Source organism: Anastrepha ludens, chromosome 3 (genome assembly GCF_028408465.1).
Source record: "Anastrepha ludens isolate Willacy chromosome 3, idAnaLude1.1, whole genome shotgun sequence".
In the NCBI taxonomy this organism is placed as follows: Eukaryota; Metazoa; Arthropoda; class Insecta; order Diptera; family Tephritidae; genus Anastrepha; species Anastrepha ludens.
The window spans coordinates 32361072-32381915 of NC_071499.1; the positions used below are offsets into that span (position 1 = coordinate 32361072).

Below are 20844 nucleotides of genomic sequence, written 5' to 3' on the forward strand. Positions count from 1 at the left end.
TCAACCATTATTCACCAAAATTTTCAATTTTTGGTAATTTTAATTTTTTTTAGTTTGATAGCTGTGAAACTAAATTAATTTGCATAAGGGCAAAAGTAAATATCATCATCATAGTTCTTCGAGCTCAGTTGCGGAGCATAGGGCTAAAATTCAAATTAATATCAATTATTTATAAGTTAACTGCTGCAACAACAACATTTATACTAATTAAATATTATAATAAATATATTAACTTTCATTTATCGCTTAATTCCCTTCAAAATTGCTCGTTGGGTTACTCCATACAAACCTGAAGTTCTTTGTGATTCACTCTCTTATGACGATTCTCTTCAATTTTGTTGAGAAATAAATGTTTCTATTCTCTCCGGCTCAGCTCAACGAATAACCAAATCACAATAGAAATGTCAGAAAACTGACAACACAACATCTGAATTGTGAATGTCAGCATAAAGCGCATACGCATCAACTAAAAGAAGTGAAAATTCTGACTACGACGACAGCAGTAGAATTAGAGCATAAATTTAAACCCTTGGAACGTATTACAAAAACAATTGGGCCACAGAGCACCAACTGGACAAACAATTCCATAAATATATCGCAACAATAACGCACCGTCTCTATGCCGTATAGATCACACGCAGGCAAAACGTCAAAGACTTGGTAATCAATTTGTGGTGCCACGAAATAGGTGGTGGTGCGTTTGAATTGATAGATTACAAAACTGAAGTGCACAAACGTGTGTTTGTGAGAAAGTGAACAGGCCACACAAATAACAAAATGTCCAGCGCCGGTGAAGAGCCACGCGTAGCAGAAATTGCCGCATCCAGTGTAAGTTTGAACTTGTCTTTTGGTAAATATTTGGAATTAAGTTTTCAAACTCCGCCCTACCACAACAGATTCGTTCCGGGTTAGCTGAACTTGAATTGAAATCGGCGCAAGTATTGCGAGGTCTGGAAAATATTAAAACCGCACCAATTAATGAAACACCCGTTGCGTTGCCGGAAAGTGCCGCAGACACTGTTGACGCTGGTGGAAATGCCAACACACAAAATGAAGCGAACTCGCCGCCCGATATTCCAACTACGCCAAAACATACAACACTGTTGTATGGCGACTGTAAGCCACCGGGCGAAATATTAAAATCGCTCGAAACCCTAATCACTTATTCTGAGTCCGATGATGATCCGGAATTTCCCCTACCTGGCCTGGATGATGTGGCACAATTAGCGTTAATATCGCATAGTATTGTTGCCTACCTTACGCATCTAGATCGCCAGCACTTAGTGCGCGTATCCAGCAGCATTGCCGGAGACACCACACGCTGGCTGGGTACACTCTTTCGTTTCCTCGATCCGGGCAGTAGTTTTCACACAGACAACGCCGATGCTATACTGCGAGCAGTGCGTTTGGCGATAGTGGCACGTTGTCCTGGCTACCTCGAAGGTGGCATACCAGCATTAGCGCATCCATGCTTCTACATTTCGGAAAATACAACACCGCTGCGACTGCAATATGCTTGCCGTCAGCTGGGCATACCCTTGGATGCGATACGTCTGATACCGGCCAACAGTACTTTCGGCACAATGGATCTATCGCTGCTGCTCAAACAGGTGCAAGCAGATTTGAGTGCCAATCGTACACCCTTACTAGTGGTGGCTGATGTGGGTGCGTCATTGTGTGGTTACGTTGACAATTTGCAGCGCATGAGTGACATCTGCCGGACGCACAACATTTGGCTGCATGCCACTGGGCATGGATTGGCAGCGCTGGCGTGCGCGCAGGGGCCAAATACGGTGAGTGGAATGAGTGTGGAAGGTCTTCAAAGCTATTTGAATTATAAATTTTGATGGATATTCTGCGCGTGATACATTTTTTTATAGAAAAAAAAAATGTATGATAATGCGAAAATGATTTGGAGGGTAAAATATTCAGCTATAAAATTGTTATGGCATTTCTTGGAAAAAAGTAACTATATTTTATAACTGAATTTCAAAATCGTTTCCAATGCAAATCCAATCTCTCCACTTAAAATAAATTTAATCTAATCCATCGACAGTCTAACTTACATTAAGCGAGCAGCCTGTTTTATATCCGAGCAGAAGCTGTCGGACTAGTAGTTGTTCATGAAAAAGGATTAATTTCCTTTGAATCAACCTGTTTTCGAAATAATACAAATGCATTAAAAGCAGGCATTCAAACTTCTGTCTAGGTCCAAATTTAAGCAGCAAAACATGCAGTGATAATAATAAATAAATAACTATCATGAATATCATAATTTTCTGCAATTTTAAGCTCTATGAAAATCCTTCGCCGATACGCCATAAATTTAGAAATATTAATTAATGATTAGTTGACTCATAATTGTCAGCGGCTGCAAAATGATTTATACTTAACTATCAGGTATTCACATTCAAAATAGTCTTATCTATTGTACCTTTCCCCCGCAGATCAGCGGCATTGTTGACTCAATTGTTTTGAATTTGGGCAGTTGGTTGGGCGTACCAAGCCTACCCATAGTGGTAAGTTTAAAATTAGTTATCACGTCAAGAATTTAGTACAACTTATTAATTTCGCCCTTTATGTGTCTCTCCCTTTCAATACCCCACAGCTACTTCATCGTCAATTGCAAAATTCTGCACTAACCGCCTTCGAATCGGATCCGATACTATCGCGTCGCCTACATTCGCTATCGCTATGGACCAGCCTGCAAGCTTTAGGACGCGATGCAATTGCCGAACGTATTCATGTTGCATTCCAAACGTGTAGTATTCTCTTTGAGATCACATCCAAGTGTGAAGGTGTGCGTGTAGTGGTAAGTTGGTAATATCATAAAATGATACCATTGCGGTTTTAACGAAAAGCATTTTTGAGGTGATAAAAAAGTGTTAATATTTGTTTTTATCCACATCAATATTAAGTCATGTCACTCGCGCTTTTCTGTTGTTGCTTTATTTATCTAAAATTCTTGTACGCGTGGCATCGTATTTGTTGTTTTATCGCTTTTAAAGATAATGGTTTGGCGTACTTTTTCATTTGTTTACATTTTGTTCCGGAAACTTTTTGAGTGCCTTAAGCATTGATGATTCTTTAAAGAACAAGAAAAGCTGATTAATTACTGTTTTTTTTTTTACATCATCCAAATATGCATACAATAGATCTCGCCTCTGTGATAGTGTAGGACTCTTTTTTTCAATATGCATTATTAAATAAAAGCAAAACAATATAGATTATTGGAATGATTTGGCTAGCTGTCGTTGTTGTTGTTGTAGCAGTAACTTTGCCCTGTCAGTGTAGTGTAATCACCGCCCAGGAAACTTGCTGTTTTGACAGGGTGGGTCCAGAGGGAGAGGGTTGTTAAATGAGTGGGTTTAATGAAGCATGTAAGAAGATGGTTAGTGTCGTGTGGGGTGCCTTCACATGCCGGACATATGTTTGGTATGTCGGGATGGATTCTAGCTAAGTAGGAGTTTAACCTACTACAGTATCCAGAACTTAGTTTTGCCAAGGTTACGCTGGACTCTCGGAGAAGTTGGAGCTCTTCGTCTGCGATGGGTGGTGGTTGTACTCCGATGACGGCATTCGGGGGTCGGGAGCTTAAGAAGATGGTAAGGGTCTCCCGATGAATGTCGTTGATTGTCTGTCTGTACACTGTTCGATCCAGTAACTGTCGGAGATGTTTTGTCCTGGATCTCGTCCGCGTAATTAAGGAAGTGCCTCCTGACACGCCTGGGAGGTGGCTCAGGCTGAAGCAGATATCTGCATGGATGAGACCTGCGGTAACACCCTAGCAGGAACTGCTTGCTGAGCAGTTTATTATGCTCCTTCACAGGTAGCATATGGGCCTCGTCATACCGCATTTTCTCTTTGTTGACTTCCATCGTTAACACCCTGTAACTCACAGGTAAACAGTCAGCAAAAGAATTTTTTTAGTGTGAAATGTCACCTTGAAACGAGCATAAACTTGAAATTGCTTGAACGATACTTTACCAAATATGGATCAATACAGCCATGCACCGAGCAAATAATGGATTCATTTTTCCCAAACTAATATATATACATAATAACTGGCCCTTACACCCTTTATTTGATGTTGGTCGAACTCCTCCTCTTGCTTGTGATATGCGTCTTGAGATGTTTTTTTCCACAAATGGAGGGACCTACAGTTTTACGCCACCTCCAAAAGGTCAATGGTTTGTATGAGCTGTATGGCAGAAGTACATTCAGTTGTCATCAGCATTTCAAAAGGCTCAATAAAGAAAATTGCCTTCGTAATTGGCACACCTTTTTTTTAATTCTTTGAATTTTATGAATAATGCAAATTCACTGGAAATGAAATATTTTATAATCGGGAAGCATGCTAAGTACTGCATATACTCGCATTAACACTACAATTCAATTCATTCTGCACCAAACTCGTTTAACGTAATTACCCTGCAATGATAATATCTGCCATATAGGTAGAACAACAACACATGAAAACTAATTATTTCATTCTCTCATTTCCCACCAGAGTCGCGCACCTGGCGGCCAATCAGGCACCACGCTGAACGATGTCATAAATAAGCCTTTAGACGCTAATGTAAGTGCTTTATCGCAAATTGCTTGAATTTCAAGCTCATGTTGGCTTATAATTAAAATTTCTATACTCCCCTGAACACAGTTGCTTTTCGAGACTGTTGCATCTGTGGTGGTATTTCAATTCGATGGCAGCGCCACTGTACCAACAACAGTCGGTAAAACCGATAACGAGCATTTGAACGCGTTGGAGAATAGCGGTAAGGTGTTCGAGAAGCTCGGTAATGCCTCGTACTTTGATCGCTTGAATTCTTGGTTGGGACAAATTCTGCAACGCGATTGCCCTAATGTAAGTAAAATAACTAATTTTTGTTTGCTTTCTTAAATTATCGCTTATTTTTTGTTATGCAGTTTGATTTCGAAATCATTGAGCATCCCACACAAGGTACTTGCGTCCGCTACTGCCCACTGGAGTTGGGTTTGGGCGAGCAGCCGCCCACATCGGAGAATTTAGAGAGTTTCGCTCATTTTCTCGATGGCAATGTGGATATTTTACGCTCTACGATTAAACACAAAGCCACATTTATACGGTTGGTGGAGAAGAGCGATGTGCTGCGTATGGTGAATCTGCCCGAATGGGCGGGTATGGGTGGTGTGCGTTTTGTGCCCGAAGGTTGGGAGTCATTACTCACCGATCAAGCCAAAACAGAGTTAAATAAGCTAAATGCCGATCTCGTTGAAGCATTAAAGTCAACCGATAATGCGTTCTCGCTGGGCGAGGGCATAGATGGACTAATCTGCGTGCGCTTCGGCATGGTTACGCGTGAAACAGATGTCGAAGAGCTGTTGGATTTAGTTGTTTCGGTGGGCAAGAGTGTGCAAGAGAATTCAAGGGTGTTGGATACCATGTCGGAAATCGTGAAAAAGGTGAGTGCGAACAGGAGTAGATGTGAAGGTTTTTTTTTGTATAAAACTTTAAAATTGTGAAAATAAATTAGAGAAATTATTTTTATTTTAGTTCACTCTTGAATATCGGTGCTCTATTTATTAAATTTATCTTTACTTGGTAGTTCGTACTTTTTTATTTTACTTTTTTCATTCTGATTTACTTAATGCTTCCATCCATGCTTCTTTAATGAACATACATACATGTTTTATTTCATTTTTATTTTAACTTTAATTTTATTTTATATACATTTTAATTTAATTTAATTTTATTTATGATATATTTTATTTTATTAATATTTTCTTTGTATCTTTTAATTTAATCTAATTAATTATTAATTTAACTTTGCTGTGTTTTATTTTATTTATTACATTTTTATTTTATTTAATTATAATTTTATTTTATTTTTTTCATTTTTATTTTTATTTTATTTCATTTTAGTTTTAATTTTAATTTAATTTAATTTTATTTAATTTTTATTTTATTTTATTTCATTTCTACTTTAATTTTATTTTTATTTTATTTCATTATTATTTTATTTTTATCTTATTTTATTTTTATTTTGCTTAATTTTTATGTTTTTTATTTAACTTTAATTTAATTCAATTTTTTTGATATTTTTTTTTTTCATTTTATTTTATTTGATTTCATTTGTATTTTAATTTTATTTTTATTTTGTTTAATTTTTATTTAATTTATTTCAATTTTATTTCATTTCTACTTTAATTTAATTTTATTTTTATTTGGTTTCATTTTTATTTTATTTCAATTTTATTTTCTTATTTTATTTTATTTCAATTCTATTTTAATTGAATTTTATTTTTATGTTGATTCATTTTTATTTTATTTTTATTTAATTTTATGTCACTTTTTATTTATATTTTATCTTTTTTTATTTAATTTTAGTTTTCATTTTAATTTAATTTATTTTATTACATTTTTATTTCATTTTCATTTTATTTCATTTTTATTTTATTTTTATCTTATTTTGCTTAATTTTTATTTTATTTTAAAGTTAAAATTTAATTTAATTTTTTATTTATATATTTTTTTCATTTTATTTTATTTGATTTCATCTCATTTGTGTTTTAATTTTATTTTTATTTTGCTTCATTTTTATTTAATTTATTTCAATTTTATTTTATTTCTACTTTAATTTTAATTTTATTTCATTTTTATTTTATTTTATTTCATTTCTATTTTCATTTTATTTGGTTTCATTTTTATTTAATTTTAATTGTATTTAATTTTTTATTTTATTTTATCTTATTTTATTTTTATTTTGCTTCATTTTTTTTTTATTTTATTTAATTTTAATTTAATTTAATTTTTTTTATATATTTTTTTTCATTTTATTTTATTTTATTTGATTTCAATTGTATTTTAATTTTATTTTTATTTTACTTCATTTTTATTTTATATTATTTTTATTTAATTTATTTCAATCTTATTTCATTTCAATTTTATTTCATTTCTACTTTAATTTAATTTTATTTTTATTTGGTTTCATTTTATTTTCTTATTTTATTTTACTTAATTTCTATTTTAATTTAATTTTATTTTTATGTTGCTTTATTTTTATTTTATTTTAATTTAATTTTATTTCATTTTTTATTTATATTTTATCTTATTTTATTTAATTTTAATTTTATTTCATTTTTATTTTATTTCATTTATATTTTAATTTTATCTTATTTTATTTTATTTAATTTTAATTTTATTTCATTTTTATTTTATTTTATTTCATTTCTATTTTCATTTTATTTCATTTTTATTATATTTTCATTTTATTTCATTTTTATTTTATTTTTATCTTATTTTATTTTTATTTTGCTTAATTTTTATTTAACTTTAATTTAATTTAATTTTTCTTTTTTTTTTCATTTCTATTTTATTTTCATTTTATTTCATTTTTATTTTATTTTTATCTTATTTTATTTTAATTTTTTTTTTTTCATATTATTATTTTTTTTTCATTTTTATTTTAACTTTATCTTATTTTAGTTTATTTTATTTCATTTCATTTCTATTTTAATTTTATTTTATTTCATTTTAATTTCATTTTATTTCAATTTTATTTAAGATTTTGTTGTTGTATTATTAGTGCAAAATTGAATTCTTACGGATATTCCTTTCTAATCACTTCTCGTTAGGGCATCGAGGCTGCCACCGCCGATTTGCAGCGCGAAACCGAGGAGAAGATGTGGCAAGACGGCATACTGCGACATGTGCCCGTTGTGGGGCGTGTCTTCAATTGGTGGTCACCGCCCGCTAAAGAGGCTGGTGGTATCAAAGGACGCAGTCTCAATCTAACGCAAGGCGTTGTCGAGAGCACCGAAAACATTTACAGGTAAGCCATGCGACAAAATATCTCGTATCATTTGCGATGCTCAAACCTACACTCACTCACTGCACTTCACAGATATCACATGCAAATGTCGGGCTCGCCACATCAAACAGGACGCTCACCACCCACACCCATGGTGCAAACTCCCGTCATCTCCGCTGCCAATGCAGCGCCGCCAGTCTTTCCCGATCCAGCATCACAAATGCAAACAGCACCATTACAACAACAACAACAGCAGCAGCAGCAGCTGCAAACGCAACAGTCAACTACGAATAGTATCGCTGAGGCCAGTGATGGTCATGCGCGCAATATAAGCCAAAGTAGTGAACATTCTTCGGTGCCTGAATTGGTGCCCGTCAATAACGCGAATGCGATTGTAATTAATAATGGCAAATAAATCAGTAGTACTAGGAACTTTTCGAATTACAAAAAAATTTTATGTAATGCAATAAAAACAAAAATTATTGTCAGCTAGCAAAGCCAACAATGCATTGCAAAAACGATGTTGGAGCTTGGATATGCGTCAGACGTACTTCAAGGTCAAAAGTGTTTATAAATGTCACAAGCTTCTCTTAGATATGTAAAAAAAAAAGAAAAAAAGAAGGCATAGTGCATAATAGAAAGCATTTTTGTATTTTTGGCAAAGTTATGCAGTAGTAAAAAATGCAATAAAAAAGGCATGAAGAGCAACGAACTTCCGAAAGTAGTGCACGAAAAAACTAATAGAAAAATGCAATGCAATTCGTGCTCATAATGTCGAATGTCAATTGACGCGTTAGAAAATTATTAAGAAAAATAGATCGCGTACTTTTCATAATGTATTATCTACCCCTATTGATATGTATGTATATATACGTGCATACATACATATGTATACTTTATTATTTACATATATCTGCATCATATTTTATCCCCTTTATTAATTTACGCGTACCATATTTTAATTTCAATACGCACCTTATAGAATAAAGGGCATTCATTGTATCTATGCCAAGAAGCGAATTTTAGAAACTTTTCAAATCGTTTAAAATATTGAACAGGAGCAATTTTCTTCTCACAGATACGAGTATGTCAGGGTAGCCAATTAAGTAACGTACAAAACTATGTCGGTTGAAATTTTATGTAACGAGCTGGTATTCTTTTTTGTCAACAATTTCTACGTAAAATCATTCCCTTTACTTTTAGTGAAAATACGAAAATATGTCTAAAGCGGTTTCTTATTAAAAATGAAAAACAAATTGTGAGAGAAGATAATAAGCGTTTTTTATAAAGCAGTTTTAGCTAAGCTATGCAAATTTTAACGATAATTGTGTATGTGATTTCATTAATTCCTTTCCCATTAGTTTAAATCAATGGCCTTTATTTCATTGTGGTTTATTCTGCTAATATTATTTTGCCTCCTTTCGTATTTTAATTACCTAATTTTTCTTTTGAAGTGTATGTACTGCTTTATTCTACATATTCTTCCATATTCTACAAGAAGAAATTTCAACTATCGTACTTTATTATAGTAAATCATTATTATTATATATTAATACAAATTTAAAATACTATTTAAAATAGTAAACAAATTAAAGATGATAACGAAAATAGATACAAAAAAAAAAAAAATAAAGCGAAATAATTCAGCTGAGTGTGCACAATTTGAACATTTTATTGACGACGAAACTTCCTGGTAAGTTACATGCATACGAGGGCCGCTCAATAAGGGAAGTTGGTGTTAGCATCGTGAGCTGTCGCCTATCAAACGGCAGCAAAACAAATTTCAGACTGATTGATAGGTTAGTTTGGAGTTGGCAGCTATTCGAGTAAGGCGTGTTTCGTGATTTTCCCTAAGATGGAAAAAGAGCAGCACCGTTCGGTAATTCGCTTTTTGTTTTTGGATGGAAAAAATGCGAGGAGGTAAAAACAAAGTTGGATGCTGTCTATGGGGACGCTTCGCCATCTATGACCACAGTTAGATATTGGTTCAACGAATTTAAACTTGTGCGAACATCCGTTTTTGCTGAGGAGCGACTAAGACGCCCGGCAGACGTGGTTACCGAGGAAATTATTCAAAAAGTTCACGACATGATTCTCGCTGATTGACGAACGAAATTGCCCGAAGTAACAGAAGCCATAGGTGTGTCGAACGGAACGGCGCAATTAATATTTTACATGATGAGTTGGTGATGAAAAAATTGTGGGCCCGATGCGTGCTGCGATTGCTCGCGGTGGACAACAAACGCATGCAGCTGGAAACTTCGAAGCAGTGTTTGAAATAATTTAAGCCACATCCGAAGGAATTTTTTCGTCGAGTTGTCACCGTTGATGAAACCTGGATTCATCATTACACACCAGAAACTAAGCAACAATCGAAACAATGGATATCTCACGGTGAATCTGCTCCAAAGAGCGTGAAGTCAGTCCCATCGGCGAGAAAGGTCATGGCGACTATTTTTTGAGATGCAAACGGCGTCATCCTCATGGATTTTTTAGAAAAAGGAAAAGCGATCTCTGGACAATACTACAGTGATTGAGTTATTGCACCGCTTTCACAAAAAATGTAAAGAGACAAGGCCGCATTTGGCGAAAAAGAAGGTGCAGTTTCACCACGATAATGCACCCGCACATACATCCGGAGTTGTCGCCGCCAAACTACATGAATTGCGTTATGAATTGCTGCCACACACCCCGTATTCAACCCGTAAGCACGTCGAGCAGAAGCTCTCTCGAGACACTAAAAGTCTTCTGACAGTGTAACAGAACCTTTGGCAAGACATGGGCTCTAAGACCGGCGATAGTACACTGGTTGTACATCACCCTGATAAGACCCATTACTACATACGCCTCTGTAGTATGGTGGAAGGCTACAATGATTAATTCCAGAGTAAAACCCCTAAACAGACTACAGAGAAGTGTGTGCTTGGGTATCACTGGAGCTATGAGTACAACATCTGGTGATGACCTCAACGCCATTCTGAACATGCAACCTCTAGAGCTTCAAATTCGAAAGGAAGCGATGAAGGCGGCGGAGAGTCTCAAGTTAAACGGAGTCTGGGGAAATGAAGAAACCACCGGCCACTGTCAGACATACCACATGTTGTTAGTACTTTAAATTTGTTAAATTAATTTCATAATAAAAAAAGGGTTTAAAAAGAATATAAAATAAATTAAATTTAAAAAAACATAAAAACGAAGCGGTTGGTTCTCCTATGTGTTCTGCACTGAAGTTGTGGTCTTGAGTATAATACGTCAGTTCTCGTTGCTCTCGTTGATTTGCCAATTCGAAATTTGTTTGGCTCTACCAATTTTACTAAACCTTACAGGGTTTGATTGAAAAGTAATCAGCCTTCCCGCGCGGAGCGTCTGCCAAGCGATCAACCGAATCGGCTGGTGGGAGAAAATGATCGTTGGGCCTACCCCTTCCACTAGAAACCGGTCCCAGTTCGCTGGCAATAGCGGTGCAGTCCACATCCCTCCGCGCGGGACAGCTGTTTTAAAAGTGTGTCAGGATTTTGCAGTGGCGAAAATGCAGCGATCGTTGGAGCAACGTTACTCGATCAAATTTTGCGTAAAGCTAAACAAAACGAGTACCGAAACCATTGGGCTACTCAAGGAGGCTTACGGGGACCAATCTCTGACCAGTGTCCAGGTAAAACGGTGGCACAAGTCGTTCAAGGAAGACCGGGAGGACGTCGAAGACGAACAGCGATCTGAAAGGCCTTCGACGAGGCAAACAGACGAAGATGTGACCCGGAGTGAAGATGGGGGTTCCGGTGCTTCCCCACCCTCCCTACAGCCCAGACCTGTCCCCTCTGGACTTCTTCTTGTTCCCGCGTCTGAAAAGAAAGCTGAAGGCCAATCAAAAAACTGTGACAGCCGAATTGAATGCGATTCCGGCGAATGAGTTTAAAAACTGTTTCCTGCAGTGGAAGGACTGCTACCAGCGGTGTATTGACGCTCAAGGGTCCTATTTTGAAGAATATTAGTTGTATAAGCCAAAAGGTTTAATAAAACTGCTTATAAAAAATAAGGCTCATTACTTTTCAAGTGACCGAACGCGTTCTCTACTACTTCATTAGAAATTGTGTAAAGCGAAATGTGAGTCTCTCTGCTCATGGCTGCAGCCGAGTGCCCCCACATCTATATACATAAACCTATGCCTATGAAAAATTAAGGTCAGTATTTGCAACGAACTTATATACATACAATATAAACACTTGTGGCCAACGAGGGCTAGTAAAACCATTGAGTACCAACCCTCATAGTTATAGTAGTCTACAGCATCACTGGCTGAAGGTCTTATTTCAATATGGCATCCATCTGAAGTTAATTAAACGTATTTCAGATATTTGAGCATTAATTAAAACATATAAACTTATTGACAGCCCCCAAACATTGTGGAAATCCATTTTCTCAAATCCCTTAACACACTCTTCGATTATCTCTTGGGTAAGAAATCTGCTGGGTAAATACTTAAGAGCGAGTTTATTTCAGACTGCTGAACAAAAATCCTGTAAAATATTGCATACGCTTCCTTTTGATACTCCGAACAGTCTGCCGATCGCCCTGTATTCAGCTAAGGAATCAAGCGTGTATATAAAGCAATCACGATACGTTTGCCTAAAGAGATGCAATTCCTAAACGTTGTTTCAGTTTTTACGATGGACGTGACTTCGTTACATAAAAAGGCAGAGGAATCCTAACTCATAAGCACTCCTTATAAAATTGGTCGGTGTTAGAAGGAATGTCTAGCTCGCAGAGCTTGCCGTGCCTCACCTACAATACACGGACACGCGTTGATTATAATATTCACTAATAAAATTAATAATTAATATACTCTCAATTGCTGCCATAGTAGCCAATTGCGCAATTAAATTAAGTATTCCTTCTCTTGTCTGTTGTCTTTTCTTCATAATTAATAATAATTAAATAAACCAAAAACAGCAAAATATTCCACCAAACCAATTTTTTTGGAGAAAAACCTTCAAAACCGTTTTGTCAGCTGATTATCAATTTTACCTGAAGAAAATTTTAAGCAGCTCGTTTTGGAGGTATACACTTCTGAGTGACAAGAGTGCCTTCATTCAAGCGAATGCAGAAGTGTACTCGTATTGACTTCCAAGGATAATATTTTGAAAAAAAAAAACAGTGAAGCAATTTTCGTTATTATTTCACTTTGTTTTCGTTATTGTGCACAAAATGTAAATGGCCACCATCGTATTGAGTAAAATAACTGCGTAGGTATTATTTTTCGTTTATTTATTATATTTTTCACAGTTTTAATGTTTTTCATTCTCATGATTTTATTATAATGATGCTCATGTTCCTTCAACATTTTCTTTATGGAAATTTTATTTATAAATATTTACTTCAAATTATAATATGAATAAATAATTAATGCTTTAATTCTATTACCTTTAATCTCTATTCATTTACTGTTATATGTTGTTTGCCGAATTTTCAATATTTTAATATGTTTTTTTTGTGCTTATCGATCGTGTTTTATTTTTATTGTATTATAATTTTGTTTTTGTTTTTTTAATTTTTTTTTTTTTAATGTACGGCAACTGCTTACATGCATACATTTTGCATGTCCACACTTTTGAAACACCAAATTTATTACAACTTAGTTTATTGCCCTTAGATTTATGTATGTTTGTATGTATGTGTGGGTCTTAGAATTCATGAGATTAGTTATAAAAAATTGTTTATACACTAAGTTTGTAAAAAAAGGAAACTTGGACATAAGCACTAAAAGCTTTTGCTCTAAATCATTCAATTTTTGAACTAAATATTTACAATTCATATAAATATGTATGTATATCAGGAGCTGCTTAATTCAATATTGTTTTTTTTTCTCTTTTAATTTAACTTTTTTTATTTTTGAGGAACACACGAAAACAGGATATTTTTTATACACAAATAATGCTATAAAAGTTTATGAAATAATGAAAAATATGCATGCATACATACATAGACTACATAGCTTAAATGTTATTGGCACGCAGTATACCTTAGGCTTAGTTTACATAGAGTACTTCTTGGTATAGCAGGAAATTTTTTAATAAAAAGATTTGAGTCAAATTACTTTCAAGTTAATTTTGGTGCACAAAAAATTAAAAAGTAAAATTAAATAGAAACACAAAATCCGGTTCATTTGATTAGAGGCAATTATTTTTATGGAGGAAATTTATTTTTAAAGCAACCGCATTTCATCTAGTAACCCAAGGGTTTCTGATAATTCGAGTGACGGCTGTACTTTGCATGGAAATAAACAGGCATCAAAATATTATTGAATCTAACGGTATTTTGCAGCAGTAGCACCTCAGCAGCTGTGGTTTTATTGGTTGATTTACTGATTCACTTGTATAGAGGTACTCAGTTTGCCTACATTAACTTTTTAACTATTAGAGAATGGACAGCAGGCAGGTTTTTATAGGACAAATCAATATTTTGACATCAGAGGGACTTTTAAGTCGCCAAATTGCCAAAAACTTGGTCGAAATCCAAATGTTGTGGATATTTACGTGAAACAAGATATGGGTAAGAACTATGGTAAGAACTACAAAAGCAGATCTGCGATGGCTTTGGCACCGAAGGAAACCCGAAAAATCTGTAGGCAGGCATCAAACTGCGCCCTTTCAACAGCAAAACTTAAGGAAACGTTTGCCATTTCTAGCCAAATCCACGTTTGCAAAGACTATTATAAAAACGCCACATCTGAAACATAAAAAAATTGCAAGGGACCACATGACTTGGAGTTCTGTTACAAATAACGGTCTTGTTTAATGGATAAAATCAGTATTTAGTGACGAAAAGAAGTTCAATCTGGATGGGCCGGATGGATACAGTTGTTGTTGAAGTGTATTGAGTATTTCTACTGAAATAAGCACCGTTTTACCACCACTGTTCTTTTGTTTTTTATTAAGTCGAATCCATTTGAGATCCAAGTATAGCAGCAATTTCTTTATCTCGATGTCTGAGATCTCATTAATTTGCTGTAAGAAAGGCTTACCGAAAGAGCGAAGTCGTGTCCTACCTAGCCCTGGACATTCACATAAGTAGTGGAAAAGACATTCCTTCACCCCTTCCGCCTGACAGCTTCTGCAGATGGGATTGAAAGGGAGGTTGAGTCTGGCTGCATAATCCCCTACCTACCAGTAACCTGTAAGGGTTGCAGTGATGCGTGAAATGTTTGGTCGGGAACATTCTAACAGGAAATTCGTCCTTTGGATTTTGTACGACGGTCATGTGTTTTTTGTTGTGATGCATGTAAGCTTATGATGCACCGCCACATCGAACAAGAGCGACCCGGGAATTGGTGGAGACGTACGATTGGGAACCACTGGTGCATGCAGCTTACTCACCAGACTTGGCGCCTTCCGATTATCATTTGCCACGCTCTTTCCGAGCAGCGCTTCAATTCTCACGAAGAAGCCAAAAAATGGCGCGATGATTGGTTTGCGGCCAATGGTGTGTGGGGCGCGGCATCCACAAATTGCCTGAGAGATGGGAAAAGTCTGTCGCCAGCGATGGCTATTATTTTGAAGAATAAATTTGTAACCATTTTTTTGTTAAAAGACGTTTGAAATTGAAAAAAAATCTCATTTCATATGTATATACCTGGTATGTATGTATGTATGTATGTGTGCACATGCATATAATTGCATATATAAATAAAAAAAATAGTGTTACAAATATTAATTATTATTACAAATATACAATAAATAGTATAAAAACATTAAGTATTTAAGATTTCATTTAGCTATTTGTATTTCGTTTTTCTTTTTGTTTTTTTTTTTCGTTTTGCCTTATTCAATACATTTAGTATTCGTATTTAAATAAGCAAGTGCTTACACTAAATTTATTTTCGCCTTTTCTGTTTATTACTTCACTTTGATTTTAGTATTTATTTATTTATTTTTTTTTTTTAGTTATTTTTTTATTATTTTTATTTATTTTTTTTTTTTAGTTATTTTTTTATCATTTTTATTTTCAATGTATATATTCTCTATTTTTATTTATTTATTAATTTTTTTATATTTTTATAACTACTACAGGGAGTACGACAACACTTAACACAGAGTTTATGATTATATTGCTATATAATATGTATATATATATATGTATATATGCAACTTTTAAAGTACTTATGCAATCAATGTGCTATTAGCCGATAAGAGAGTGGCTTGTACGAGATATTCAGTTACAGAAATGTCATAACATCGTATAAATTATCAAGAAACAAAAAGGTTCAATGTGAGCCCTAAAATCTATTGTATGCGCTTATTTCCTTAGCTTCATCCAAGTTCGAAGTCTGTTCAATAAAAATTTTAATTTACAAAACTGAGACATTTTAGTTTTCAAAAAATCAGTTCTTTTGTTTGCTGGTAAATAAATTAATATTTTTGTAATTAATTTCCGGCAGTTCCATTGCAAACCATACTAACTTCAAAGCCATTCCTTATTTGCCATATATTAATTGTTCTACATTTTTTAATATTTTTTTTTTATTTCCAAAAACAGTTTCTTTTCCTTATATTTACTGCATGTATTCTTTAAACATGCAACTGAGTATCGGTTTTTTAACTATCTTTCGCACTTACATTCTTTTCAATTATCTCCTTATGAGTACTCATATAAGCTTATTGTTTTTTTTTTATTTATTTATTTTTTATTTATTAATATTTTTGTTTTTGTTTTAATAAAGCGAATATAAAAGTGATACATAAGAATAAATTTATTTTATTGCATTTTCTTACATATTTTTATTTTTATTTTTTTTTGTTTTTTCTTATTTGAGTATTTACTTTGAAATTTCTTTTTTACAAAACATTTTGTACATTTTTATTGTTAGCCATTGGGTTAATTAATCGTTACAAGTATTTATATACATACAAACTTAAATTGCTCGAACTTTAAAATATTCGAGTTTCATACTTGAATTGGCGGCAACCTCTACGTTTTCAGTATTGCTACACCTCAGTGACTTAGTTTATGCTCAATTTAGTTTTAAAAGCCCAACATTTTGCCACTTCCTTTCTTCACGTAAAATAATTTTTTTAAGTGTTTTTTATAAATTTATTTGCTTTCCTTTTTTCTAATATATTAAAAAGTTTTTGGCGTTTAGAAAACTAAAACAAGTCAGCCTATTTGGTTTGCCTCGACAAAGTTCTAAGTATTGCTCTGTTTTCATTGCCTTGGTTAAAGTGTGTATGAGTAAGTCGTTATTTGAGCATTTTTTGAAATTTCCAGTAAAAGAATCAACTCAAAAAAAAAAACAATGTTTTACTTACTTAAAAAATTCGTTTAAAACCAGCTAAAAGTTTTGAGTTATATTTTCTTCAATTCATCTTTAACAAAGTCAAAAACAAGCTGGTTTAAGCTGCAATTAGTGTTGTCGTAACCTAACCATTGTAGCGGCACGCTTATCGCCTACCCTGCCAGAAATCAAAAACAGATTAACGAAACCAACGCAAGACTGCGTCTAATCGAGGCCCTATGCTCTCGAGAGGAGTGAACAAGGAAAAAAAAAACAACCATAACCATAACCGCAACATTACAGCGTTTGTCGCTTGGTCATGCCGTAACCATAGACAGCTGATATTGAAGTAGAATTAATGAATTAACAAGCAAATATTATTTTGTCATAAAACCACTGATAGTTTTCTATTAATCAATTAATTTTTCGTCGTTGATTTCTATTATTCAAGTTTTTTTTATCTCAAATATCAAAACAATTTTAAAGTATTTCACAGCTGCTTACGGTTACGGGCAAAAACCAAAATTCAATAGATACATACGGCTAGAGTTACGGTTATGGCGTTATGGTGCGGCACCGTTAATCGTTTAAAGAGACACCCATATCTTCGTTCACAACAGTTGATTGCTATGGTTACGGTTATGGCTAAGGTACGGCGCCACTAATTGCAACTTGAGCTATTAAAATTAAAATACAGTGAACTCTCTCCTAGCGGGCACTTCGCTTAATCGGACACTTTTTTCAGTGCATACCACAAAGGCTTAATAAATTTTTTTATTTTTTTCTCTTGAGCGGACAACCCTCCCATAACACTTTAAGCCCCCCATAACACTTTAAGCCTCCCATGACATATTATTAACTGTTTTTATACTTTTCTCAGAAGCGGAAAAATGTTTCAGTCCCTTAAGTGCAATTTTTTATAAGAGCATACAATTGTTGGCGTATGCCGATGATATTGACATCATCGGTCTTAAAACACTGTTACTTCTGCCTTCTCCAAGCTCGATAAAGAGGCAGAGCGAATGGGTCTGGTGGTGAAAGAGGACAAAACGAAGTACCGCCTGTCATCAAACAAACAGTCGGCGCACTCGCGTATCGGTAGCCACGTCACTATTGACAGTTCTAATCTCGGGGTTGTAAGAGACTTCGTTTATCTAGTAAACAGCTTAACACCGATAACAAAGTCAGTCTTGAAATCCAACAGAGAATTTCTCTAGCCAACAAGTGCTACTTAGGACTAAGTAAAGTAAAGTAAAGTAAAGCCATATCTCGACCAACAAAATTAGCACTTTATAAGGCTATCATCAAGTCCGTCCTATCGTATGGCGCAGAAGTGTGGACGATGATAACATCCGACGAAGCGACGCTTGGGGTATTTGAGAGAAAGATTCTGCGCAAGATTTTTTGACCTTTGCACGTTGGCAACGGCGATTATCGTAGGCGATGGAACGATGAGCTGTATGAGCTATTAGACGACATAGACATAGCGCAACGAATAAAGATCCAGCGGCTACACTGGCTGGGTCATGTCGTCGGAATAGATACAAACTCCGGAAGGAAGAGGAAGGTCTCCTCTGCGTTGGAAAGATCAAGTGGAGAAGAGGTTGGCTTCACTTGGTGTATCCAACTGGTGCCGGTTAACACGAGAAAGAAACGACCAAATCGACCAAAATCGCGTAAGCGGTTATCGCGCCAATTAAGAAGAAGAAGAAGGTGTATGTTGTAAAATTCAAGTTAAAACACTTCCTATTTTTCGACAGGCACCCTTGGCATGAGCTTGACAGGCAAGTGTGTGATAGTGTGAGTGCTTGGTCTTTTTGCTTGAGCGTATTGGGGGGATTGCTATGCCAAATTTGAATTTTTATGGTAAAATGCAAAAAAATATATTTGACTTTGAAAATTTACAATAATCATTTTTTTTAGCATATTTCTTAGCTAAACGAGATTTGTTAAAAAAAAAATGTGAATTTTAAAATTTCGCGGGCTACGCGCGTTCTACTTTTGATAATTTTTTTTTTTATGTTGTTACACTCGCCTTGAAGATTGTTCAAAAGTTTAGCAGTATAGCATATTTAGTTTGTTTGTCAGAGGCATAAATAAGACAGATTTGTTTGCGTTTTCGGGGATTTTCTGCTATCGACTCTTGGCTCTCTTGGACTTTTCCAATGGGGCCATTGGACTTTGGTTTCGATGTCATAACCATACTAGTATACCCATGATTCATCACCAGTTATGACCCTTTTAAGCAAATCTGGATCGTCGTTGACGCCATTCAACAATTCCTGAGCGATGCTTATGCGACGTTGTTTTTGGTTGAAATTCAGTAATTTTGGAACGAACTTCACTGCCAAACGCTTCATGCCCAAAATTCCCGAAAAGATTGCCTGGCATGAGCCAACCGATATGCCGATATCCTTAGCAACTTCGATGATTCTCCATAACAATTTTCTTCACTTTCTCAACATTTTCCTCGGTTGTTGATGTGCTGGGGCGTCCAAAGCGAGCGTAGTCGTTCCCATCTTTTCGACCTTCTGTGAAAAGCTTGCACCACTTGTAAACATTTTTTTGACTCAGAGTACTCTCACCATAAGCCACTGTCAACATTTCAAGTGTTTTTGAGCACTTAATACAAAATTTGATGCAACTTCTTTGATCCGTATTTTTCGATAGCAGAAAATCGCCTAACACGCTAAATACTTGTCTTATTTATGCCTCTCACAAGCATTGCTAAAACCGTGAACATATCATCGAGACGATAATCGAAAGCCGAATGTACGAATTTGAAATGCACCTTATTTTTTGAGCAAACCTCGTAAGAATGCCTTTTATGGAGAAATATCTTAACTTCTTCGTCATTTGTTAGACTTTTTTATACGATTTTCTATGAAATTTAATCTTTTTTTTCAACCAAATTACAGAAAATCGCGTTTTGGAATCAGCTGATCTCAGCTTTGGGCATTTTTTGACAACCAGCTGAGAGTGTTTTCACTAATGGATCTGTACAATGCTTAGATGCCCGCTTAAGAGAGATTACACTGAAGATAAACTTTTTTCTTGAAAACCATAATTTGAGAAACTCTTTCTCGCTCTAATGCTGATTTTATATTTCAGCAAGCATCCAGAAATACTCAAAAATGTGACATAAGCGCATAATCTACCAACTTTCGAGCTAAACTCTCGATAGTCTAAAACTAAAATAAAATAGTATTGAAAAGGTTAAAAATACCAGCGAGAATTACCACTAAGATATTGCAGAAATTCACGGGAAACGACTCGTGAGGTATATTTTTCAACTCGTGAGTCAAAAATTTCAATCCCTAAGTCAAAATAAATATATATAATATATGTATATGAGGGGGCTTAACCGCTGAACAAGCAACAAAGTAAAAAAATTAAGGCGCGCAAATGGGCCTTACCACCGAGAGGTTTTTATACGAGACAAGAACACCAATTACCCAGGATAATAGATGTACGAGATTTGGCCAATAACTACGGTGAAAAAGAAAATTGTGAGGGGAACTTCAAGTGCCACGTCACCGGGTACTCGGCAGCCGAATTCCGCGTGATTATTTCCCAAGCATTCACACACTCGTCCAAGCAGTCGTTGCTCAGACGGCAATGAATTGAACTTGTGTTGATTTTTCCGTAAACGACGACAGACAAAACAACAACCCCAAAACAAAATGTGCAGCAGCAAAGACGATAACATTTTGACATTATTAGCCGAAAGAATAATGCATAATGAACTAAACAAAGGCTGCGGTGTCTCAGTTGGGAGCTTCGAAAAAA

General features: G+C 34.8%; 1 protein-coding gene across 1 annotated transcript; it reads left to right on the top strand.

The window, feature by feature from the left end:
* Positions 1-433: 433 nt before the first annotated feature.
* On the top strand, positions 434-9340 carry LOC128857345 (pyridoxal-dependent decarboxylase domain-containing protein 1). Its single transcript, XM_054093057.1, has 9 exons — positions 434-828; positions 897-1793; positions 2448-2519; positions 2609-2812; positions 4511-4579; positions 4661-4864; positions 4927-5442; positions 7615-7811; positions 7884-9340. The coding sequence occupies exons 1-9, from the start codon at positions 778-780 to the stop codon at positions 8203-8205; spliced, it is 2532 nt and encodes an 843-aa protein (XP_053949032.1). The 5' UTR covers positions 434-777; the 3' UTR covers positions 8206-9340.
* The last annotated feature ends 11504 nt before the right edge of the window (positions 9341-20844 follow it).